The sequence below is a fragment of the Heteronotia binoei genome, chromosome 6, assembly GCF_032191835.1.
Source record: "Heteronotia binoei isolate CCM8104 ecotype False Entrance Well chromosome 6, APGP_CSIRO_Hbin_v1, whole genome shotgun sequence".
Classification (NCBI taxonomy): Eukaryota; Metazoa; Chordata; class Lepidosauria; order Squamata; family Gekkonidae; genus Heteronotia; species Heteronotia binoei.
Window position 1 is genome coordinate 79,746,253 of NC_083228.1, and position 18,192 is coordinate 79,764,444.

Here is an 18,192-nt window from a genome sequence, read left to right on the forward strand (position 1 = left end):
ATCGACTTCCGGGTTCCATTGCCTTGAGCTCAGCAGGGGTCCGCGGAGTTTGTCTCTTGCGGCCCTCCTGAAGAGGGAGACCCTGGATGGATTTCCTTTCAGCATGGGGCTTTTGCAGGGAGACAAGGATACAGCAGCGGCTGTTCCTGCCCTTCTTGTGTGCTCCAGTGCCCCATGGCCATGATCGCCATTATGGCCGAAAGAGATGAACACCCGACTGCTTGCTTTCTTTTCTGCTAACAAGCCTTTGATGCATTGCTTTTCTACCTCAAGCACGGCAATTCTACTCTGCAAGTGAGTTTGCTTTTCATACCATCGGTTAATGGGTCGTTTTACATAACAACAGACAGGTCAGTTCAAAGGAAGGGAGAAAGGTGAATTCCAACCCCCCCACTTTCCCGTGAATCTGGCTTCCAAAAGATAAAAAGAACAACTCTGAATGCCAGCAACAATCTGAATTTGACTGAATATAGATACTTAAACAGACCCAGATTATGACTGAATAAGTGATAAAGAGACTATTATTTGGTTATAATTTGGTCTGAACAAATGAAATATATTCCAAAGAGATTGGTATTTGTCATCTGAGTGCAACTGAATGGCAACAAACAAGATATACGGCTGGTGGAGATTTGGAAGGATAGACTAAATGGATCTCTGAGGTACTTTTCAACTTTGATTATTAGACTGAATTATTCTGTGGAGTAAAATGGCATCACAAAGCAAAATGTTTCATAAGATACAATGGATATCATATTTTCTCTAAAGCAGGTCCTTGGTTTATTAACAGAACTGATAAAAAAGCAAATGGGAGCTTTTATGTCGAAAGCTAGCGAAAACTTGAATCTACATGGGCAGAGTAACAAAGAGATCTTGCTGATGTCTGTGGAGTTGGAAATGGTAAAAGACCCGTCGGGAAACGAAAAGAAGAAAACTAAAATGGAACCTTATGGCGCAGTTACTAAGAAGAACCGGAAGTTAAGGCTGTTTGAAGTTTTTTTGAAAGGATCTAATGGCGTGGGATTTTTACTATCGTTACTGAGAGGGGTGCTTGCACTAAGGAGAGAGGATGCACATTTCATCAAAAAAAATCAAAATGTGGAAAACTTTCAGGAAGAAGGGATGTTAAATTGTTTTCCCTCTCTGTAGGTAACTGGATAATATGGATCTCTCAGCAAGATATGCAGTTTTAAAAGGCAAAGTGAGATCTTTGGGACGTAATAGGTTTGTTCCTCTCTGATTAATATGGACATAAGAGCTAAAGGATTGAAAAGTTTTGAAAAGAAATTTAGATAAACAGTTAACTTGGATTAATTTTTAAGAAGACAGACAACACAATTATTTTGTAATCTGGTAGATCTGCTCTTAATATGTTTGTTTGGAGAAATTGATTATATTGAGATAAACTAATATGCTCCTTGTTTACCATTTTTCTTTCTTATCTCTCCACTTTTTACGTTATTTTAAATTTGATCTTTTTCTCTATCCATTTGAAATATGTAAGTTAGAAGGATAAATAAATATTTGTTTTTTATACCTATCTAAATGATGACATTGTTAAAATAACAAGTCAGTTTGTATTTTTAATATGATTAAGCTTATCCAGTTAGTTCTGTGTTGAGACCTTGGTGATTTTTTTTTTATATCTATGCTGAAGAATAGCTTAGACTTGTATTTAAAGTAATAGTTTAGTAAAAAGTGTACAATGGAAAATGAAGACGGTAGAATATAAGGGGAAAACTCAATACTTGCAGGTAGAAAGGATTAGGTATTTTGTTTTGAGGTAAAAATGTAACTGATATATTTGCAGCTTTCACTGTTTCTGATCTCCCACTCTGTATTTCCCCCTCCCTCTTGATGTTTCTGTACTTGTACTTGTGCTTATGCTTTTTCTTTTTGTAGTTAAAATTAATAAAAATTACAAAATCCCTGAAATGTTGGTGCCTCCATCTCAAAAAACAACCCCACATGGACCCCTTGATATCCCCAGATAGATTTCCCACTTATAATGCTTCTATAGGCTATAATGGAGCTGTGGGGGGTGGGAATCAGGATTTCTGAAGAAACCAGAGTCCCAATACCATACCAATATAGGAATTTGTTTTTGTTTTTTTTAATCTGGAATGTTTTTGGGTCCAATATATCCGAATTTGAAAAATCCAATTTTTTTCTCTGTGTACACCCCCAAATGAGATACAACAAACAAGGACTGGGATGCAGACTAAATTTTCAAAAACTTCTGACCATGCAGCACAATTTTTCCACATTCCCACTCCTGTGGCAGCCCAAAATCTTCCCCCAGTCCTGTGCCTGGGAGTCCTTCTTCTCAATGAATAGGATGGAGGGGAATTTTGGGCTGCTGCTGGAAAGGTGGTGGTGGGGGGAACAGGAAAACTGTACGCTGTGATCTTCGCACCAGCAGAAACATTAGTCTGGAGTCAAGCCAAATTTTACAAGCTTATCATTTGGGGAAGCAAAGAATAGGGCTTTGCTATTTATGCATTGTCACTGTGGCCAAGTTACCTTTAGATGGTGTATGATGTCAATTCTTTTGTTCCGGATATCCTTGAAGTGGATCTGAACCCTCACAGGAAACTCACCCCAGCCTCGCCTTGTGAGATGGAAAGGAGGCTCTCTAAAAATAAAAACATTGCATATGCTTTCATTAATCTTCAATGCAAGTTTTCAACTTCACACAACATAGTAGAAAAGAAACAGTTAACTCACATGCAAAGAATTTCTGACTTTTGGGGAAGGGGTGAAGAAAATGCAGTCCAGGCTAAGTCAGCAGGGTATGCAGCAGGAGCAGCATAGGTGATGTTAAAATACTTGCAAAAGCATCCTTTTGTTCTGAATCGACTTTGCAAAAACTTTTCAAACTTTCCTACCTTTGCTTTCCAAGTGCTTATTTGGTTCTAGAAAGAATTTTGTGCCCCAGACAGTCAGGGCCGGTGCTAGGCTTTCTGGCACCCTAGGCAAATCACCCACTAGTGCCCCCCCTCCATTATTAAAAAATATAGGAAAATTGAAGAACGCCAAACTTGAAACTTTTCACATTTTTAATTTACTGATTTTTAATTTTAATTTTTCCCAAAAAATGTGATGTTATATAAAAAAAGTGAGAATAAGTGCTTGCCGGCCATATCAGGAAGGAGGGTGGCAGGATAGGATGAGGCCAAGTCACACATTGGGGAGAGGGGGTGGCTTTGCTGAGGGCAGCTTGGTGATGGGAGAGGACAAGGTGAGGACAAGTGGTCAGGAGCCAGTCATGCATCAGGGAGGGGGCACCCAGTGGTGCCCCCTAGGCCATGTGTTGCCCTAGACGACTGCCTACTTTGCCTACTCCCACGCACCGGCCCTGCAGATAGTTCTAAATCACTGAACTACAAACCTGAAATACCAATTATCTTGAATATACTACAAAGTAGTAAATTGCATACAAATGCATGTAACAAAGCTTTCTCCTGGGGCATGAGAACTGACGTTACTTAGTTAAAACTATAGCTCACTTGGTGATTATGTTCTAATTCTTGTCTTATAACTGCTAACAGAACTGTGGCCTGTATCCTCAGCCCGATAATATCCTTGTTCTTCTCTGCATTGTCTTGCTCTGGGAACAACTTCTTATTCTTGCACATGCTGCTACACAAAATTAATATGCAATGGCAGGCACCTCCACATGTTTCCTTCAGGGAAAATGTCAAAGAAAACGTACAACAAAGATGACAAGCTTCCAAGTACCCTTCACTCAGACTAGGAAAAGCTGCAAACATCAGGGAGAGCTCTGTTACCTGACTTCAACAAGATCATTAGGTTTATAGCTGGGATGAAGGAAGAACCAGACTTTCTTAACAAAATGATCAATGCTGGGCTCTCTTCGGGACCCACGTACATAGACCATCCATTTATGAGTGGATTGATCATTTTCTTCTCTTTTATCAGGAGGAATGTACCTGGTAGGAAGAAAGACACAACTGAAATTAATTCCATTCTTTTTGCAACTAGACTATAAAAACCACAACAATAATAAAAAATCTTGATGCTAAAACATGTTTTTTAAATCATCTTGATCTTATTTTCCACTTTAAAATCCTTTCCTCCAGATTTCACACTTCTTTAATTTTACTCCAAAGTACCTCATCTTATTTACTGGACAAAGCTTTTCTTCTTTACTCTCACAGTCTTTATTTCTTATTTTTATTTTTCCTAACCCAAATGTTTTAACATCTAACCACAGTAAGTGAAAGGAAATTAATATTTCAAATTGTAGGGATAAGTTCATCATTTTAATGGTCTTCCTCAAACCCTTTTCAGTATTTTTTTTCCAGCAGTAGTGCCAGAGTTTGTTAAATACCAGAAACACAGGCAACCATATTTTACTATGAAAGTAACACCATGAGAGGATGTTTCATGTTCAAAACATTTTCTTGGCCATTCAATATTCTAAAAATAAATCATAAATAAAATTCTTCAAAACTGCTGTGTTTTATTATATAATATAATCATAGGAAATAATCATCTCTGTATAAATGCAGTTCTGAACTGTCAGTTAAAGGTTACATTTAAAGTACTGACTTGGAAAGCTGACATGAAGTATGCATTTACTCTCATCATAAAAACACATTATCATAAGTTGGTCTTCACACTGGTTTTCAAGGGTGTTCAATGAGTTTCAAAAAATGTTGGTTCCATACACTGCTGCATTGCCACATCAGCAATTCAATTATTCCTGCCCCCCTCTTCCAAGCCACAATTTAGTGCTCTATGCAGTTTCCTGAACACATCCAATAACTAAATTAGGGAGAGCTTTGGACATAAAGGCCAAATTAGGATAGGTGGAACTTATTTTCAATAGTATAATAGAGTCCTTTTACCAAACATAATAATTCAGACTCTTGCCAGACTCTTGGTTCAGGGATATCAGATGCAATCCAAAAAGAAATACAGAAAATACATTGAAGTTGGATACTAACTTGGAGACGTTGCCGACCACTATGGTTTTCTTTACAAACAGCCGTGAATTGTCATCATTTGGCAGACTAGCATTTCTCAGTCCTCCTTTGCGATCACTTGCAACACCAGAAGTGCCCTGAGAGTAATTTTTTTTTAAAATCCACTTAAGTACACATTTACTTGAAACATTTTCTCCGTGTGCTAGAAAAACCAGTTACAAGTTTTAAATGAAAAAACCCAACAACGCCAAAATGCTGCCGCCCCAAAAAATCCTACAGTAAAGGTCAAACCAGAAGTAGCCTTACAAAACTACTAATAATACCCATTTTAAAAAGGTCTCTTTGCTTAGGACATTTGAAATAAATCACACACAATGGTTTGAATCCACTAGAGCTTTCACATCCATGGTGGATTCAAGACTTTTAAGAAAGAATTTTTCTCATGGTTAGACTGGCAGCACAAAGACCTTTTCAAGCTGATTCAGAATGAACGGGAGGCAGACAGATCTGAGAGAAAGTGCCTCCACACCCATCCTCCTGCTTCCTATTGGATGAAGAAGAGAGCCCAAAGTATCTCTACCACTAGACAGTTGTGAGCAGGAAGAAATATCTTTGTTTCCACAAGCATCTAAGATGAGATGTGAAAATTTTCATAAAACTTGTTCTGCCAGGGTAACTGCTCACCTCATGTCCTCCCCAGGCATATAGAACCATCTTCCTGTCTACATAACAACCAGTTTTAATTTGGGGGCATAGTGCAACTTAAACCAACAGCAGCAAAATACATCCTTCCATATAATGCTTGCTTACCCACAGTTATCTTATACAAAAAAAAAAGAGCAGCCAGCATAATCTCTTATCACTTATGGCAAGGTGATAAGATTGAATAGATGGCTTCATGAGGATATGCAAGTATGTTGTAATTTGCCTTGAACCTGCTTGTGGGAAGAGCAGGATAGAAATTAAATAAATACAATTTAGATGCATTAGTTTGGGCTGCCACTGGGTAGAATCTCTGTCACAGAAATCTAACAGAGCACTGCAAAAGTGCCATTTGATAGCATGCTAGCATATTATTTTCCTTGCAATCTACAGATGTGGTCATAAAGACCATTAGCAGAGTGCAAAATTAAAGTGACAGGAAAATCTCATTTCATCTAGTCTCATTCTTTCTTAAACAGGGCTCTCCCAGTATTGCTCTGATACAAAGCTTCCTTCTGCAAGAGGATGTTTGCACCTAACAAAATGAGATCCAGGTCTGCTAAAACTGGAGGATTAGCTTTGTCCCCATTCCTCTGAGGATAAGGAATCATTCACTCATCACACTGAAACCCAGGGTATTTTTAGTGGAAATTGCTTCTCTCATTTAATCTGCTCTTAAGGTGCTACAAACTGCAGAAACAATGCAAATTTACAGACGATGAAGCCACAACCAGGAAACAATAAATCCTCCAAATAATGCTGTGTTCACAGGAAATAAGCAACCAAGAGCCCTTTCCAATATAGCTTTCTTCTAATGAGACATGGTGGAACAAGCATTGTGGGACTCCAAAGATGAAGCAAAAGTCAGGATTTTATTTCCAATAATTGCCCTTTCTATAATGAACAAAAATTATTTGTCCCACTTTGAAGGTGGAAAAATCACTATATTTTACCTGTCCAGAATTCTTCTGGGGTCTCTGGTCCAGTTTGCTGGACAATCTCTCTTCTGCCTCCAGGATACCATTGTCTTTTCCCATCAAGTAGTCTATATGTTGAGATGACTCACATTCTGAATGGTTAATTGACAGGGTTTCTGAACCTTGATTGGCTGGAGATGATGATCTAGATGGAGAATCCACACATTTCTTGATGGATGGGTGGTTAAATACCATGGGGTCACACGTCTTGGTTCCCTGAAATAACATACCAGATAGGGCATTTCAATCTGGATCAAGACTACAGCTATGGCAGAATGTATGGAGAATAAACCACAAACAGATCAGCTAGTTTATAAGTTTTAGGTGATGCAGAATGCATCTGCATAATTTGTGTGCAGAGAGACACAGCATCCTACAGGACCTCTGTTAATGAGGGCTAAATTACCCAGCAACTGGGGAAGGAAGCTCTCCCTCACCAGAAAAACATCATGAGCAGAATCTCTATTAGGCATTCAATCCTATGGGGAAGACAAAAGAGTGCAGAGAGGGACTCACAAACCAGCTCCTTGCCACTGGTCACCCCAAAGTCTGGGAGAAGCACCAGGTATCTTCCTTGTCTCAACTTTCTTCCCAAGTGCAAATGTTAAAATCAAATTGGCTTTTATCTACATATCCTCATCCTGGATTTGTTTCCTGGTCATGCTACAAGGAGACTAAATACTGGGAACCAGCCTGTTCATATAAGAGATCAGTTACTGTCAATAATGGGCAAAAGGAATCTAACTGGTTGAAAACCACAGTTGACCTAATGGAGATTTTGTGCAGCCAGTCTACTGGAAGTGCCCTTTTCTCTACAACTTCTGATATGACTAGCAATTAGCACCAGTAATTTTTGCCAAGTCCTGCTTTCCAAATATGAACACAATCTTTCTATTAACATAGTATTTACTTCTCCAACTTTAAGAAGACCAGCAGAAGCATAATAGTTTGCAACGATGCAAGCACGCAGTTTATCCATCATTCTTCTTGCTTCAATCAGGCGCTAAAACAACAGAAGAGGAAAATACCATTATGAAATACAGTGACTGAACATCACAACACCCTCCTCAAATAAATCAATGACAAGCAAGAGAGCAGTATGTACCTGATCTATGACTTCAATCTCATGCTCTTTGTTCTTCATTTCTACCGAAAACTGCTCTTTAATAATGTCCTCAATTTTCAATACTGCAGCATTTCGAGCTGTTCAAAGGAGTCCACAAATACAAGAGATCAACATTACTGATATCTTAAAGGTGTTTGTAGGAGAAATCCAGAATAATATAATATAGATGGACTAATGGTCCAATCATGTGTAAACAACCACATGACCAAACCCAAAGTACATGGATGAGGGCTCAAAAATCAAATTGCTAGAACACACAAACTACAGCTAGTCCTTTCATCAGTTTCAGGAAATCTTTATGAAGAAAGACAGGTTGCTTACCTGTAACTGTAGATCTTCGAGTGGTCATCTGTGCATTCACACTCATGGAATAGAGCACCTGCGCCGATCCCCGAATCGGTACCTAAAAAGCGCGGGATTTTTTCGCACTCGGCACCAACGAGCATGTGCAGGAGTCCCAATGCGCATGCTTGCTGGCGCCAGTGTGACGATCCCGCCAGTTCCTTCCTGACTGCTGAGGCCCCTACTGGAGGGAGACCGTCAGCAGTGGGGAAGGAGAGTAGGTAGTGTGAATGCACAGATGACCACTCGAAGATCTACAGTTACAGGTAAGCAACCTGTCTATCTTCTTCATGGTCTCTGTGCTTCACACTCATGGGAGATTAGCAAGCAAGACATACCTGGAGGCGGGAAGACAGTCAACAAGAAGAAACAGCTTGCAGCACCGCAGCTCCCAGACGAGTCCTCTGTTGAGCATGCACATCCAGCGCGTAGTGCTTCATAAAGGCATGCGGAGAGGACCAGGTGGCAGCCTTGCAAACATCCGTCGGGGAAACGCCTTTCAGGAACGCCACTGACGTCGCCATCACTCTTGTAGAGTGTCCGTAAATAGGCCCAGGTAATGGCTTCTTAGTCAACAATTAACATAGTTTAATAGTCTCAGTGAGCCATTTTGAAAGCCGCTGAGACGAGATTCTGGAACCTAACATAGGAGCAGCATAACAAACAAAAAGATGCTGGTCCTTACGAAAACTCTTGGAGCGACTCAAATAAAACAATAAGGCACGCTTAACATCTAAAGCGTGCAACCTACGTTCCTCATCCGAGGAAGGTGTAGGATAAAACGTGGGCAACCAAACTTGTAAATTAAGGTGGAACTGAGAAACCACCTTGGGGAGAAAGGAAATATCAGGAGCTAAGGACACTCCAGACTCCTGAAAAGCTAAATATGGGTAGTCACAACGCATAGCCGTGAGCTCCCCTGCACGGCATGCTGATGTGATGGCTACCAAAAAAGCAGTCTTCCAAGATAGGAGCTGTAAGGAGCATGTGGCCATCGGCTTAAAAGGACGCCAAGTCAGCCTGTCCAACACTAGAGTCAAATCCCACAACTGTGGGGGTGATCTCGAAAGAGGATGAAGCCTAAGCAAACCCTTCAAAAATCTCTTAGAATGAGGGTGTGCAAAAACTGAATGCCCCTCCACTGGTTCATGGAATGCAGATATTGCCACCAGATAAACTTTAATGAAGGAAAAAACAAGGCCAGCATCCACCAGAGATAACAAAAACTCAAAAATAACCGGCAGTCCCACCCTCTGGGGCGAAACTGTAGGATCAACTAAAAACTGAAGAAACTTCCGCCACTTCCTATAAGAAGCGCGGGTAGACAGCTTCCTGCTATTCAGGAAAACGTGTTGGACTCTGCTGGAGAACTCACAGGGTCGATGAACCACGCTGTCAGCTTCAGGTGGGGCACGTTGTGATGGAATACATGACCGTCCTGAGCTGACAGAAGATCTGGTTCCGCCGGAAACTGGTAGAAGACCCCCCTTGCCAGTTGGAGCAAGATCGGGAACCAGTTCTGCCGAGGCCACCACGGAGTCACCAGGATGCAGCATGGTCTCTCTCTTGCAATCTTGTTGACCACCCTTGTCAATAGTGGCAGAGGTGGGAACAGATATAGGAACCGACCTTCCCACGGGAACAGCAGACTGTCTTCCAACGACTCTGGATCCGAGCCCACTCTGGAGCAGTACAGAGGACACTTCCGGTTCTCGGCTGTGGCAAAGACGTCCACCTGAGGATACCCCCAGAGCTGAAACACAGGTTGAAGGAAGCGCCACTGTATCTCCCACTCGTGCGGGGAAGCCGCACCCCTGCTGAGGGAGTCTGCTTGCAGGTTGAGCACCCCTGAGAGATGTACAGCCTTCACAAAGATGTCGTGGACCAGGCACTCCGACCACAGTTCCAGTACCAGCGCACAGAGCTGTCGAGAAACTGTCCCTCCCTGTCTGCTTATGTAACACAGGGCAGTGGTATTTTCTGTAAGCAGAGCAACAACCTTCCCCGCCACCATGGGGCGGAAGGATCGAAGAGCAAAATGAACTGCCAGCAGTTCCAGGTAATTTATATGGCAATGAGTCAATTTCAAGGGCCAAGGGCCCCCCCCACACAGAGTGTCCATGTGGGCCCCCCAACCCCATAAAGACGCATCTGTTGTGATCGTCACCGTTGGTACAGGCAGGTGGAAGGGAGCTCCCTGACAAATGTTGTCCTTTGATTTCCACCACTGCAGTGTTTGAAGCGTCACAGGTGGAATTACAAACCTCTTTCGTGGTGAGTCCCTTAACGGTCGAAACTGACAAAGAAACCAAAGTTCTAGGCCTCTCATCCTCAGCTTTGCAAAGATCAGCACGCTTGTATTCACCACCATCAGCCCCAGCATCCGCTACAGCTGCTGCGCCGTGTCCCACTTTCGACTCTGCAGAAGTTCGACAAGGTTGATAATGTCCATCGCTCTCTGCTTAGGCAGGAAAGCGTGATGAAGGTTCGTATCCAGCAAAGCCCCTATGAACTGAACTGTCTGTGATGGAGTAAGGTGTGATTTCTCCAAAATGACCTGCAGACCCAAGGTGTGAAAAAGATGAAGAGTGGTGGCAATATGGTTTGACAAACTTTCCTTCGACTCCGCCACAAGGAGCCAATCGTCGATGTATGGAAAGACGACTATCCCTTGAAGCCGGAGGTGGGCAGCCACAACGCTCATCATCTTCGTGAACACCCGAGGTGCAGTGGACAGGCCGTGTTGAGAACCTAATGCAAACAGAAGGAAACGTCTGAATGCAGGATGGATGCTGACATGGAAGTAGGCATCCTTGAGGTTCAGCGTTGCCATCCAGTCCCCTTGGTTGATGAGGGGCAGAATTGTTTGCAGAGTGGACATTCTGAACTTCTGGTGCAGAATAAACTTGTTCAGATTCCGAAGGTCCATGATTGGTCCCAAACCCGTCCCGCTTGGGAACCAGAAAGTAACGAGAGTAGAAGCCTCCCATCCTGGCCTCCACCGGGACCCGTTCTATGGTGTGTTTCTGTAGGAGGTTGCTCACCTCCGCCAGCAGAGGTGGGGAAGGGGGTGTGGTGATTACCACAGATTGGTTCGGAATCTGAGCAAAATCTATTTTGTAGCCTTCCGCGACGATGGAAAGCACCCATCTGTCTGTAGTGATGGCCTCCCAGGCCGACAGGAATGGGCGGAGGGGGATAGACGAAGAAGTGGGGACGGTGACGCGTGCTACCAGAAAGTCAAAGGCCCTGCTTTTGAGGGCAAGTGCCCTTGGACTTGCTGGTGGTCTGTGCAGAAGCGTAGCAGTTTCTATTGTTCCCCCTGTATGGAGACCTACTCTCAGGTTGGGCAGAGTGAGGTCTCCACTGCTGTTCCGGCGATAACTTTTGATATGGCTTCTTTGACCAAGGTTTGTTCCACTGTTTTGTTTTCGTAGCTCTGGAAGACGCCGGGACACCCAGGTTCCTGGAAGTTTTTATGCTTTTATCCATTTCCTGGAGTGCATTGTTGGTGGTCGAGCTGAAGAGGCCTTCGCCCTTGAAGGGCAGATCTTCAACGAAGGCCCTGGTGTCTTGCTGGAGGGCCGTTGACCTGAGCCAGGAGTGGCGGCGGAGGCAGACAGCAGAAGTGATGGTTCTTGCTGAGACGTCCACCATATGCTTTGCTGCAGCCAGTTGTTGTTTGGCTACAGCAAAGCCTTCCTTCTGAAACTTCTTTGCAGCAGACCTCTTCTCCTCACTCAGGGAAGACAAGAGGGGGGTAAGTTGTTCCCACACTGAGTATTGGTATCTAGCCATGCACGCAGCATACTTAGATACCTTTACTCCCAGCGCCCCAGCAGAGTAAAACTTCCTCCCAACATTGTCCAGCTTCCTTCCCTCCTTGTCTGGTGGAGAGGAGTGCGTCTTGCAGGCCTTTGACAAGGAGGATACGACCACCGAATTGGGCTTTGGATGCATGAAGAGAAATTCAGCACCTGCCTTTTGGACACGGTACATGTGATCCAACCTTCTTGATGACACAGGTGTAGAAGCAGGCTTCGCCCAGGGCTCCTTCACCACCTGTAAGATGACCTTCGTAACAGGCAGGGCAACCGCTGTAGACATATCCCGCTGCATGATGTCAAATATGGTGCTGTCTACAACGGGTTGCGGTTGTGTCACCGGGAGAGAGAGGGAGAGTGCCATCCTCTCCACCAGGTCCCCATACAACTTTAGATCCTCCAATGGTGAAATGGGAAGATCCTCAGCGGTATGAGATACTGGCGGAGGTTCCAAAGCCCTGTCTGGATCGTCGGTACCGACCTCGGAGTCCGACGATGAAGACTCTCTCCTCAAAGAATGTTCTGTGAGCGCCAGCGTTGACTCTCTGACGGGTGACCAGATCGACACCGACAACCTAGGCTGGACTTCCTCCACCACCACGCCGTGTCTTTCGGGCGGGACAGAGATCGATGCCGAGGGATGCCGCCTAGAATGCTGGGAAAGCCTTAACATATGGGATGCCTCGGATTGCTGATCCCAGTCTGCAAACTCCTGAGGGGGGTACCACTGGTACGGCGGGTTTGGATAGCCGTAGGGAGGCCACTGGCGCTGCTCCCACAGTGGAAGCGGTGGGAAGCGGCGAGCTACGGTGGTTGGTTCCAGCTCTCTCCGACCTCTTGCCTGATCTAGCGGTGCCAACGGCTCCATCGGTGCCGACACCTCCACCTCTGAGACAGAGTTGCTCTCACTGCGACGTCTCGACCATGAAGAATGGGAGCGCTGAGTGAGGTCGATCTCTTGCTCTGATGCTGATAGATGCAACTGCTGCGAAGCACCGCCTCTCGACACCGAAGGGCTACGATGTGGGGACGCTAAGATCTTCCTTGGTGGAGCAGTCGACATCGATGTCGAAGCGTCATGAAAAGGGGAAGGAGTGCGGGACTATCTCTTCCGCTTCTCCTTAGATTTCACCTTCTTCGGTGCAGATGATCGGGTCCCCGAGTCATCCCGACGCTTCTTAGCTGGGGTGTCCACTGACCCTTCAGAAGGTCACTTTGTGGAACGCCCGCACTCGACTGGCATCTCGGTTCTAATCGGCGATGTATTGGCCGACGTGACCGTCGGGGCTGCGGCCTCTCCCATCGGTACCGACGGGCCCGATGCCATCTTTTGAGGATGAAGTGCCGACTCAACCAACGCAGCCGAAAGCCTCGCCGCTCAATTCTTGCGAGTTTGTTTGGAAAAACTCAGGCAGTGCGAGCAAAGGAAACAGAGGGAATGGCCATCAAGGGGGGGGGGGCGCAATCTTCTTCCCACAGGAGCAGCACCTCTTAAAAGAACCCCAAAGTCTTTCCATAGATGCCAAGGAAAAAACCCACCCAGGACATTCTCTGAGGGGAAAAATGGGGGAAAACTGGGCCCCGAAGGGCAAGTCCAACAATTTTTTTTTTTACAACACTAACTATCTAACAACTAACTAACTAACTAACTACACTAAGAAAATAACAAACCGGCTATATACAAGAAGAAAGGCAATCCTAAGATTACTTTACCGACCGGGGACACGAAAGGAGATCCTCTCAGCGCAGCGGTCAGAAAGGAACTGGTGGGATCCTTGCGCTGGAGCCAGCGAGCATGCGCACTGGGTCGCCTGCGCATGCCCGCTGGTGCTGAGCGTGAAAAAATCCCGGGCTTTTTAGGTACCGATTCGGGGATCGGCGCAGGTGCTCTATCCCATGAGCGTGAAGCACAGAGACCACGAAGAAGTTCCAGTGTAGATACAAACTTCAGTGATTCACGCCGCATACAAGAGAGTAGGAACCGATGGGTTCCCAGTGCTGGCTTAATTAAATTACTTTTAAGAGATTCAAAGTCACCTTTTGTGAATAAAGGTTTTTTTAAGCAACCAAGATCCATTACAGAGATAATCTTCACAAATTCACATATAAATTTTCCTGTGACTGGAAAAAATGAAAGGCCCAGTATTTAGCCAACCAATCAGATGGACTGGAGATTCCTCAAAGAAGCAAGCACAGTAATTCTTAAGGCTCTGTGAGATTTTTCAGTCACAGATTCAACACATGTAAAACAGTGTTCTTTGAGAAATGTCTCCATTATGGCTCCTGGCATTTTTAAAAAGCCACAGAAAGCATTTTTAAAACTTTCTTTCATTCACCTTTAAAAGGGTCACAAAGAACCACTCCAAAAGGGGTTCTTAGCTGATTTAACACAATGGTTAAAATTACAAGCTGTATCATAGAAACCCCTCAGTTCAAACTACAGCTCTAGTATGAGTTGCTGAGCATGTAGCCCTAAGCAAACCTGTTGATATCTGCTGCCATCTGTAACAGTGGAATAGCAGCAGTCACAGCAGTTCACAATAGTTGCCTAGTGTATTTATTTAAAGCATTTATACCCTGACCCTCCTGAGTGCCAGTTTCCAACTAAATAAAACTGCAATAAAACAAATTAAAAACCATAACCAATATATACAATTTAATTAACAGCAACAGCAATCCAGGGTCACAAAACCTGCTTTAAGGCCAGAAGTCAGAAAGGGTTCGTTTACACCCTTACCAAAACCAAAAGAGGTAATTCTACAACCTTGATGCAAGTACAAAGAAAACCCTGCACTTTGCCACTGACAGTCTCGCTTCTAGTGGTGTTTGACTCAGACCAGAGGCTACCCCAAGGAATGTAGGTAGTGACTGTGCACATATGGGAAGAAGTGGTCTTGGAGGAACGTGGATGCCAGGCCACAAAATGAGAATTAGCACAGGACTCTGAAGCTCACTGGTAACCAGGACAGTAACCCCAGCATAGGTGGTAGGTAAGGACATAACCAAGCATGTATGAAAAAGCAGTGGTTCTCTCCGCTGTCATTTCCTAAAGCGTTAAAAAGCAGGCAGCTGAAGCTTTCAAGTCATCTTCAAGGACAATCACACTTAAAATGCCTTACACTACTCAATCCTATCTATCAGAATCTGTGAGCCAGCATGGTATAGTGGTCAGAGGGTCAGGCTAGAATCTGAGAGACCCAGGTTCAAATCCCCACTCTGCCAAGAAAGCTCATTTTCTTGCTTGGCCTCCTATACCTTACAGGGTAGTTGTGAGAATAAAATGGGGAAGAAGACACCAGTTGTAAGCTGCTTTGCAAGAAAAGCAGATATAAATATCCAAACAAAACAAATAAATGAGGTGAAATTGAAATCCTCGGAAAATGTGAGAGAAGTGCTACATATAATAACAAACAGCATTATTTCAGATCCAGCATAGTCTGGAGCTATTACCTTGTTGCAATCCTAAGAAGGCTTCCTTGGGAGCAAGTCCTAATGAAGAGCATGTGACTTACTCTCAAGCAGATCTGCTTAGATAATTACCAAAATGTGATGAGAGGTATTTTCTGATCTGTTGACCAAACTGCTACACATCACACAAATCAATGTTTATGTATGCCTGCACTTGTGCAAGAGAAAACCAGCAACACTCTGCAAATTCTTGAACTTTTACACAAAGTACACCTACAGACAGTGCCAGGCTTTTGTCCTCCCTGATCTCCATCCCACATTTGAATGTTAAAGCTGAATTTCTACCTGACTGTTCAACGGCTTTATGACGTTTGTTTGTATGTACAACTGAGATCTCTTCATAGTCTGGGTCTTTCTCTTCTATTGCTCTCTTGATTCCTGACATGCTTGGCCTTTATACTGGAAAGGAGAAGGGAGAATCAAAAGTCAGGTGCAACAATCTCAGAAAAAAGCCCCTTTTTAAGTGGGAACAAAGGAAGGCTATGCCCATGCCCTTTCCTCCAATGTTACCAAGATTTATCAAATAATTCAGAAGCTTATTCTGAGTTGTGCTATTTTACACCAACTTGCAAAACCTTTAAAAAGATATGTCTCCCCAGAATGCTCCAGGAACGGGGGAGAGGAAGTGTGCCGTTATTGAATGTAAGCACCTTCAAAAATCTACCAGCAACAGCCACACAAAACATGCATGCATCGATGGCAGGAATGTTTCTATGGATTTTTCTTAGCTTTTCCAGTGCACAGCTGGAAGTGCAAAATTTATCCTGTTAAATGGCTGAAAGGGCAGAAAAAGTTCATGTGCAGGCTCTGAGGAGCCTCCAATACTGCAAACAGTGTCTTCAGTCACAACACCATCACAAACAATCCTTTTCCCATTCACTTTTGTTAACAAATGGGTATGGAAATACATACACACTCTACACAAAGAAAAGCTGGAAGGCTATTCTAAATGGAATTAAAGCAATATGTAATGTCCTACCTTGGATGTGACAGAGATATGAAGTTCAATTTTTTCTTCTAGCTCCACCAAGAGATCGCTTCATTCAAGGTTTCTCAGTTTCTTTTAACTTTCCCAGTTATACTAAATAAATCCTGTTATAAATAGGGGCAAAAACAATTCCAGCATATTCTATTACACAATTTTATTCACTTCTCTTGGCATAGTAGGGCTTTATGATATCAAAATCAAGGAGACCGGAAAGTCAAATATAACACCGGCATTTCAAACTCTTCTTTCAGACAACACATATTTAGAACAGGATGCTGCTCTAAAGCATGACTACAAAACATGATGTTACTCTGGTACTGGAGTGATTGGTACAATCCTGCTGTGAAGACCTTAGAACTGATGTTCAAGATCAAAACAGCTATTTAGCACAGTAGATTGCAGAGAAGTAACCCCCAACTTCCCATTCTCACCCAAGGGGAGCACTCTTCAACTTTGTGCCAACTTTGCAAGAATCTTCCAGGCAAGCTTGAGCACTGAAAGGTGCACATCAAAATACAGTGCATTTACTGTTTATGTTGTTGCTGGGTACTTACTTCATTTAAATCTTTAAAAAACCCCAAAATACAACATACTGTCCATGAACCAAATAGGAGACAAGTTGCACCTTTAAGACCAACTTAGTTTTTTTCAGAACGTAAGCTTTCGTGTACTCTCTAAACACACTTCACCAGACGAGGAATACTGTCCATGGATTATAACAAAAAGCAAAACAAAACCTAACAGATGTTTGCCCATTGCTATATTCCACAACGAATAATGTGGATGTTGAGACTGGGCCAGAAATATTAAGGCTTTGTGCCTATGCTTATATACTTGGGAACAGTTTCCGCTGAAGTCAGCAAACATACAGAGGAACAGGCTGCATGACTGCAATCTATCGTAAACAGGCATACCTAAAATCACTGATTTTGAATGGGCGCTCTTAACTGCATAGGATCAGGATGCACGTGTAACTTATTCAAAACCCCGCTGAAATCTATGGGGATAACTTTCAAGTTAACACGGCTAGGACTGGGCTGCGGTTTTAAACTACATGCATATACATGGAATTAAGTTACCCGGAACTGATCAATGGTGTTACTCTCAAGGAAACATTATCATGATCTGTGCATAACACAGGCATAATAAGGAGCATTCCTTCGCTTCTCGAAGCCACAGCAAGCCAGGATCTTGGGGGCATTTGCCCCAAACCCACCTGCAAAGAAGCCCAAAGTAAAACCCTCACCACAGAGGCCACTCACCCCTCTGGCCCTTTTCCGGCCCAGGAAGCATAAAGCTCCAGCTCTATCCACGCAACTCGCCGGCTTGCAAAAGGCACCCTGGAAGGCCAGTGCTCTTGTATCAACCAACCCAGCGCTCAGTGAGGCCACTGCTTGCAACGCGCAGCCGCCATCGACCCCGAGCTCTCCGTGCGCTTTCGCCTGCCCATCACGGCGACGACGGCGCGGCTGCGCAGGCGGAGAGGGAGAAAGGGGCGGGCAATTGGAGAGGCTGGAGGCGCCGGCGGAGCCTGTTGCTTTCGCTTCAAACGCCCTGGTGCTCGGCACGAACTGATGTTTCGCCCTAAAGCTAGAGAGGAAACCGTCTTCAGGGCTCTGGATGGGTAGAGTTTTCTGGCCGATAGGCATGATCCGACAGGTTTTTCGGGCAAAACTTTTAACTGCTGCCGAAATTCAACAGGTGCAAGCTTTTCAGGTATATTTCGCAAGTACGGGGGGAGGGGCTTTTATTGCACAATCTTAAGCAACTCCTCACCCACAATAATACAACATATAACCTGAACGCGGACACT

At 43.9% G+C, this 18,192-nt stretch overlaps 2 protein-coding genes across 2 annotated transcripts in view; one reads left to right on the forward strand and one right to left on the reverse strand.

Annotated features, from left to right (window-relative positions):
• YEATS2 (YEATS domain containing 2) overlaps positions 1-17,838 on the reverse strand; it is a 61,642-nt gene extending 43,804 nt beyond the window's left edge. Inside the window, exons 1-9 of the mRNA XM_060241903.1 lie at positions 17,642-17,838; positions 16,371-16,483; positions 15,677-15,790; positions 7,737-7,834; positions 7,542-7,634; positions 6,608-6,847; positions 4,974-5,089; positions 3,792-3,953; positions 2,524-2,635 (exon numbers count right to left, since the gene is read on the reverse strand). Coding sequence (XP_060097886.1) covers positions 2,524-2,635; positions 3,792-3,953; positions 4,974-5,089; positions 6,608-6,847; positions 7,542-7,634; positions 7,737-7,834; positions 15,677-15,776 — 921 coding nt within the window. The 5' untranslated portion in view covers positions 15,777-15,790; positions 16,371-16,483; positions 17,642-17,838. The remainder of the gene's footprint in view (positions 1-2,523; positions 2,636-3,791; positions 3,954-4,973; positions 5,090-6,607; positions 6,848-7,541; positions 7,635-7,736; positions 7,835-15,676; positions 15,791-16,370; positions 16,484-17,641) is intronic.
• PARL (presenilin associated rhomboid like) overlaps positions 1-18,192 on the forward strand; it is a 530,597-nt gene that overhangs the window by 83,038 nt on the left and 429,367 nt on the right. The window lies entirely within an intron of this gene.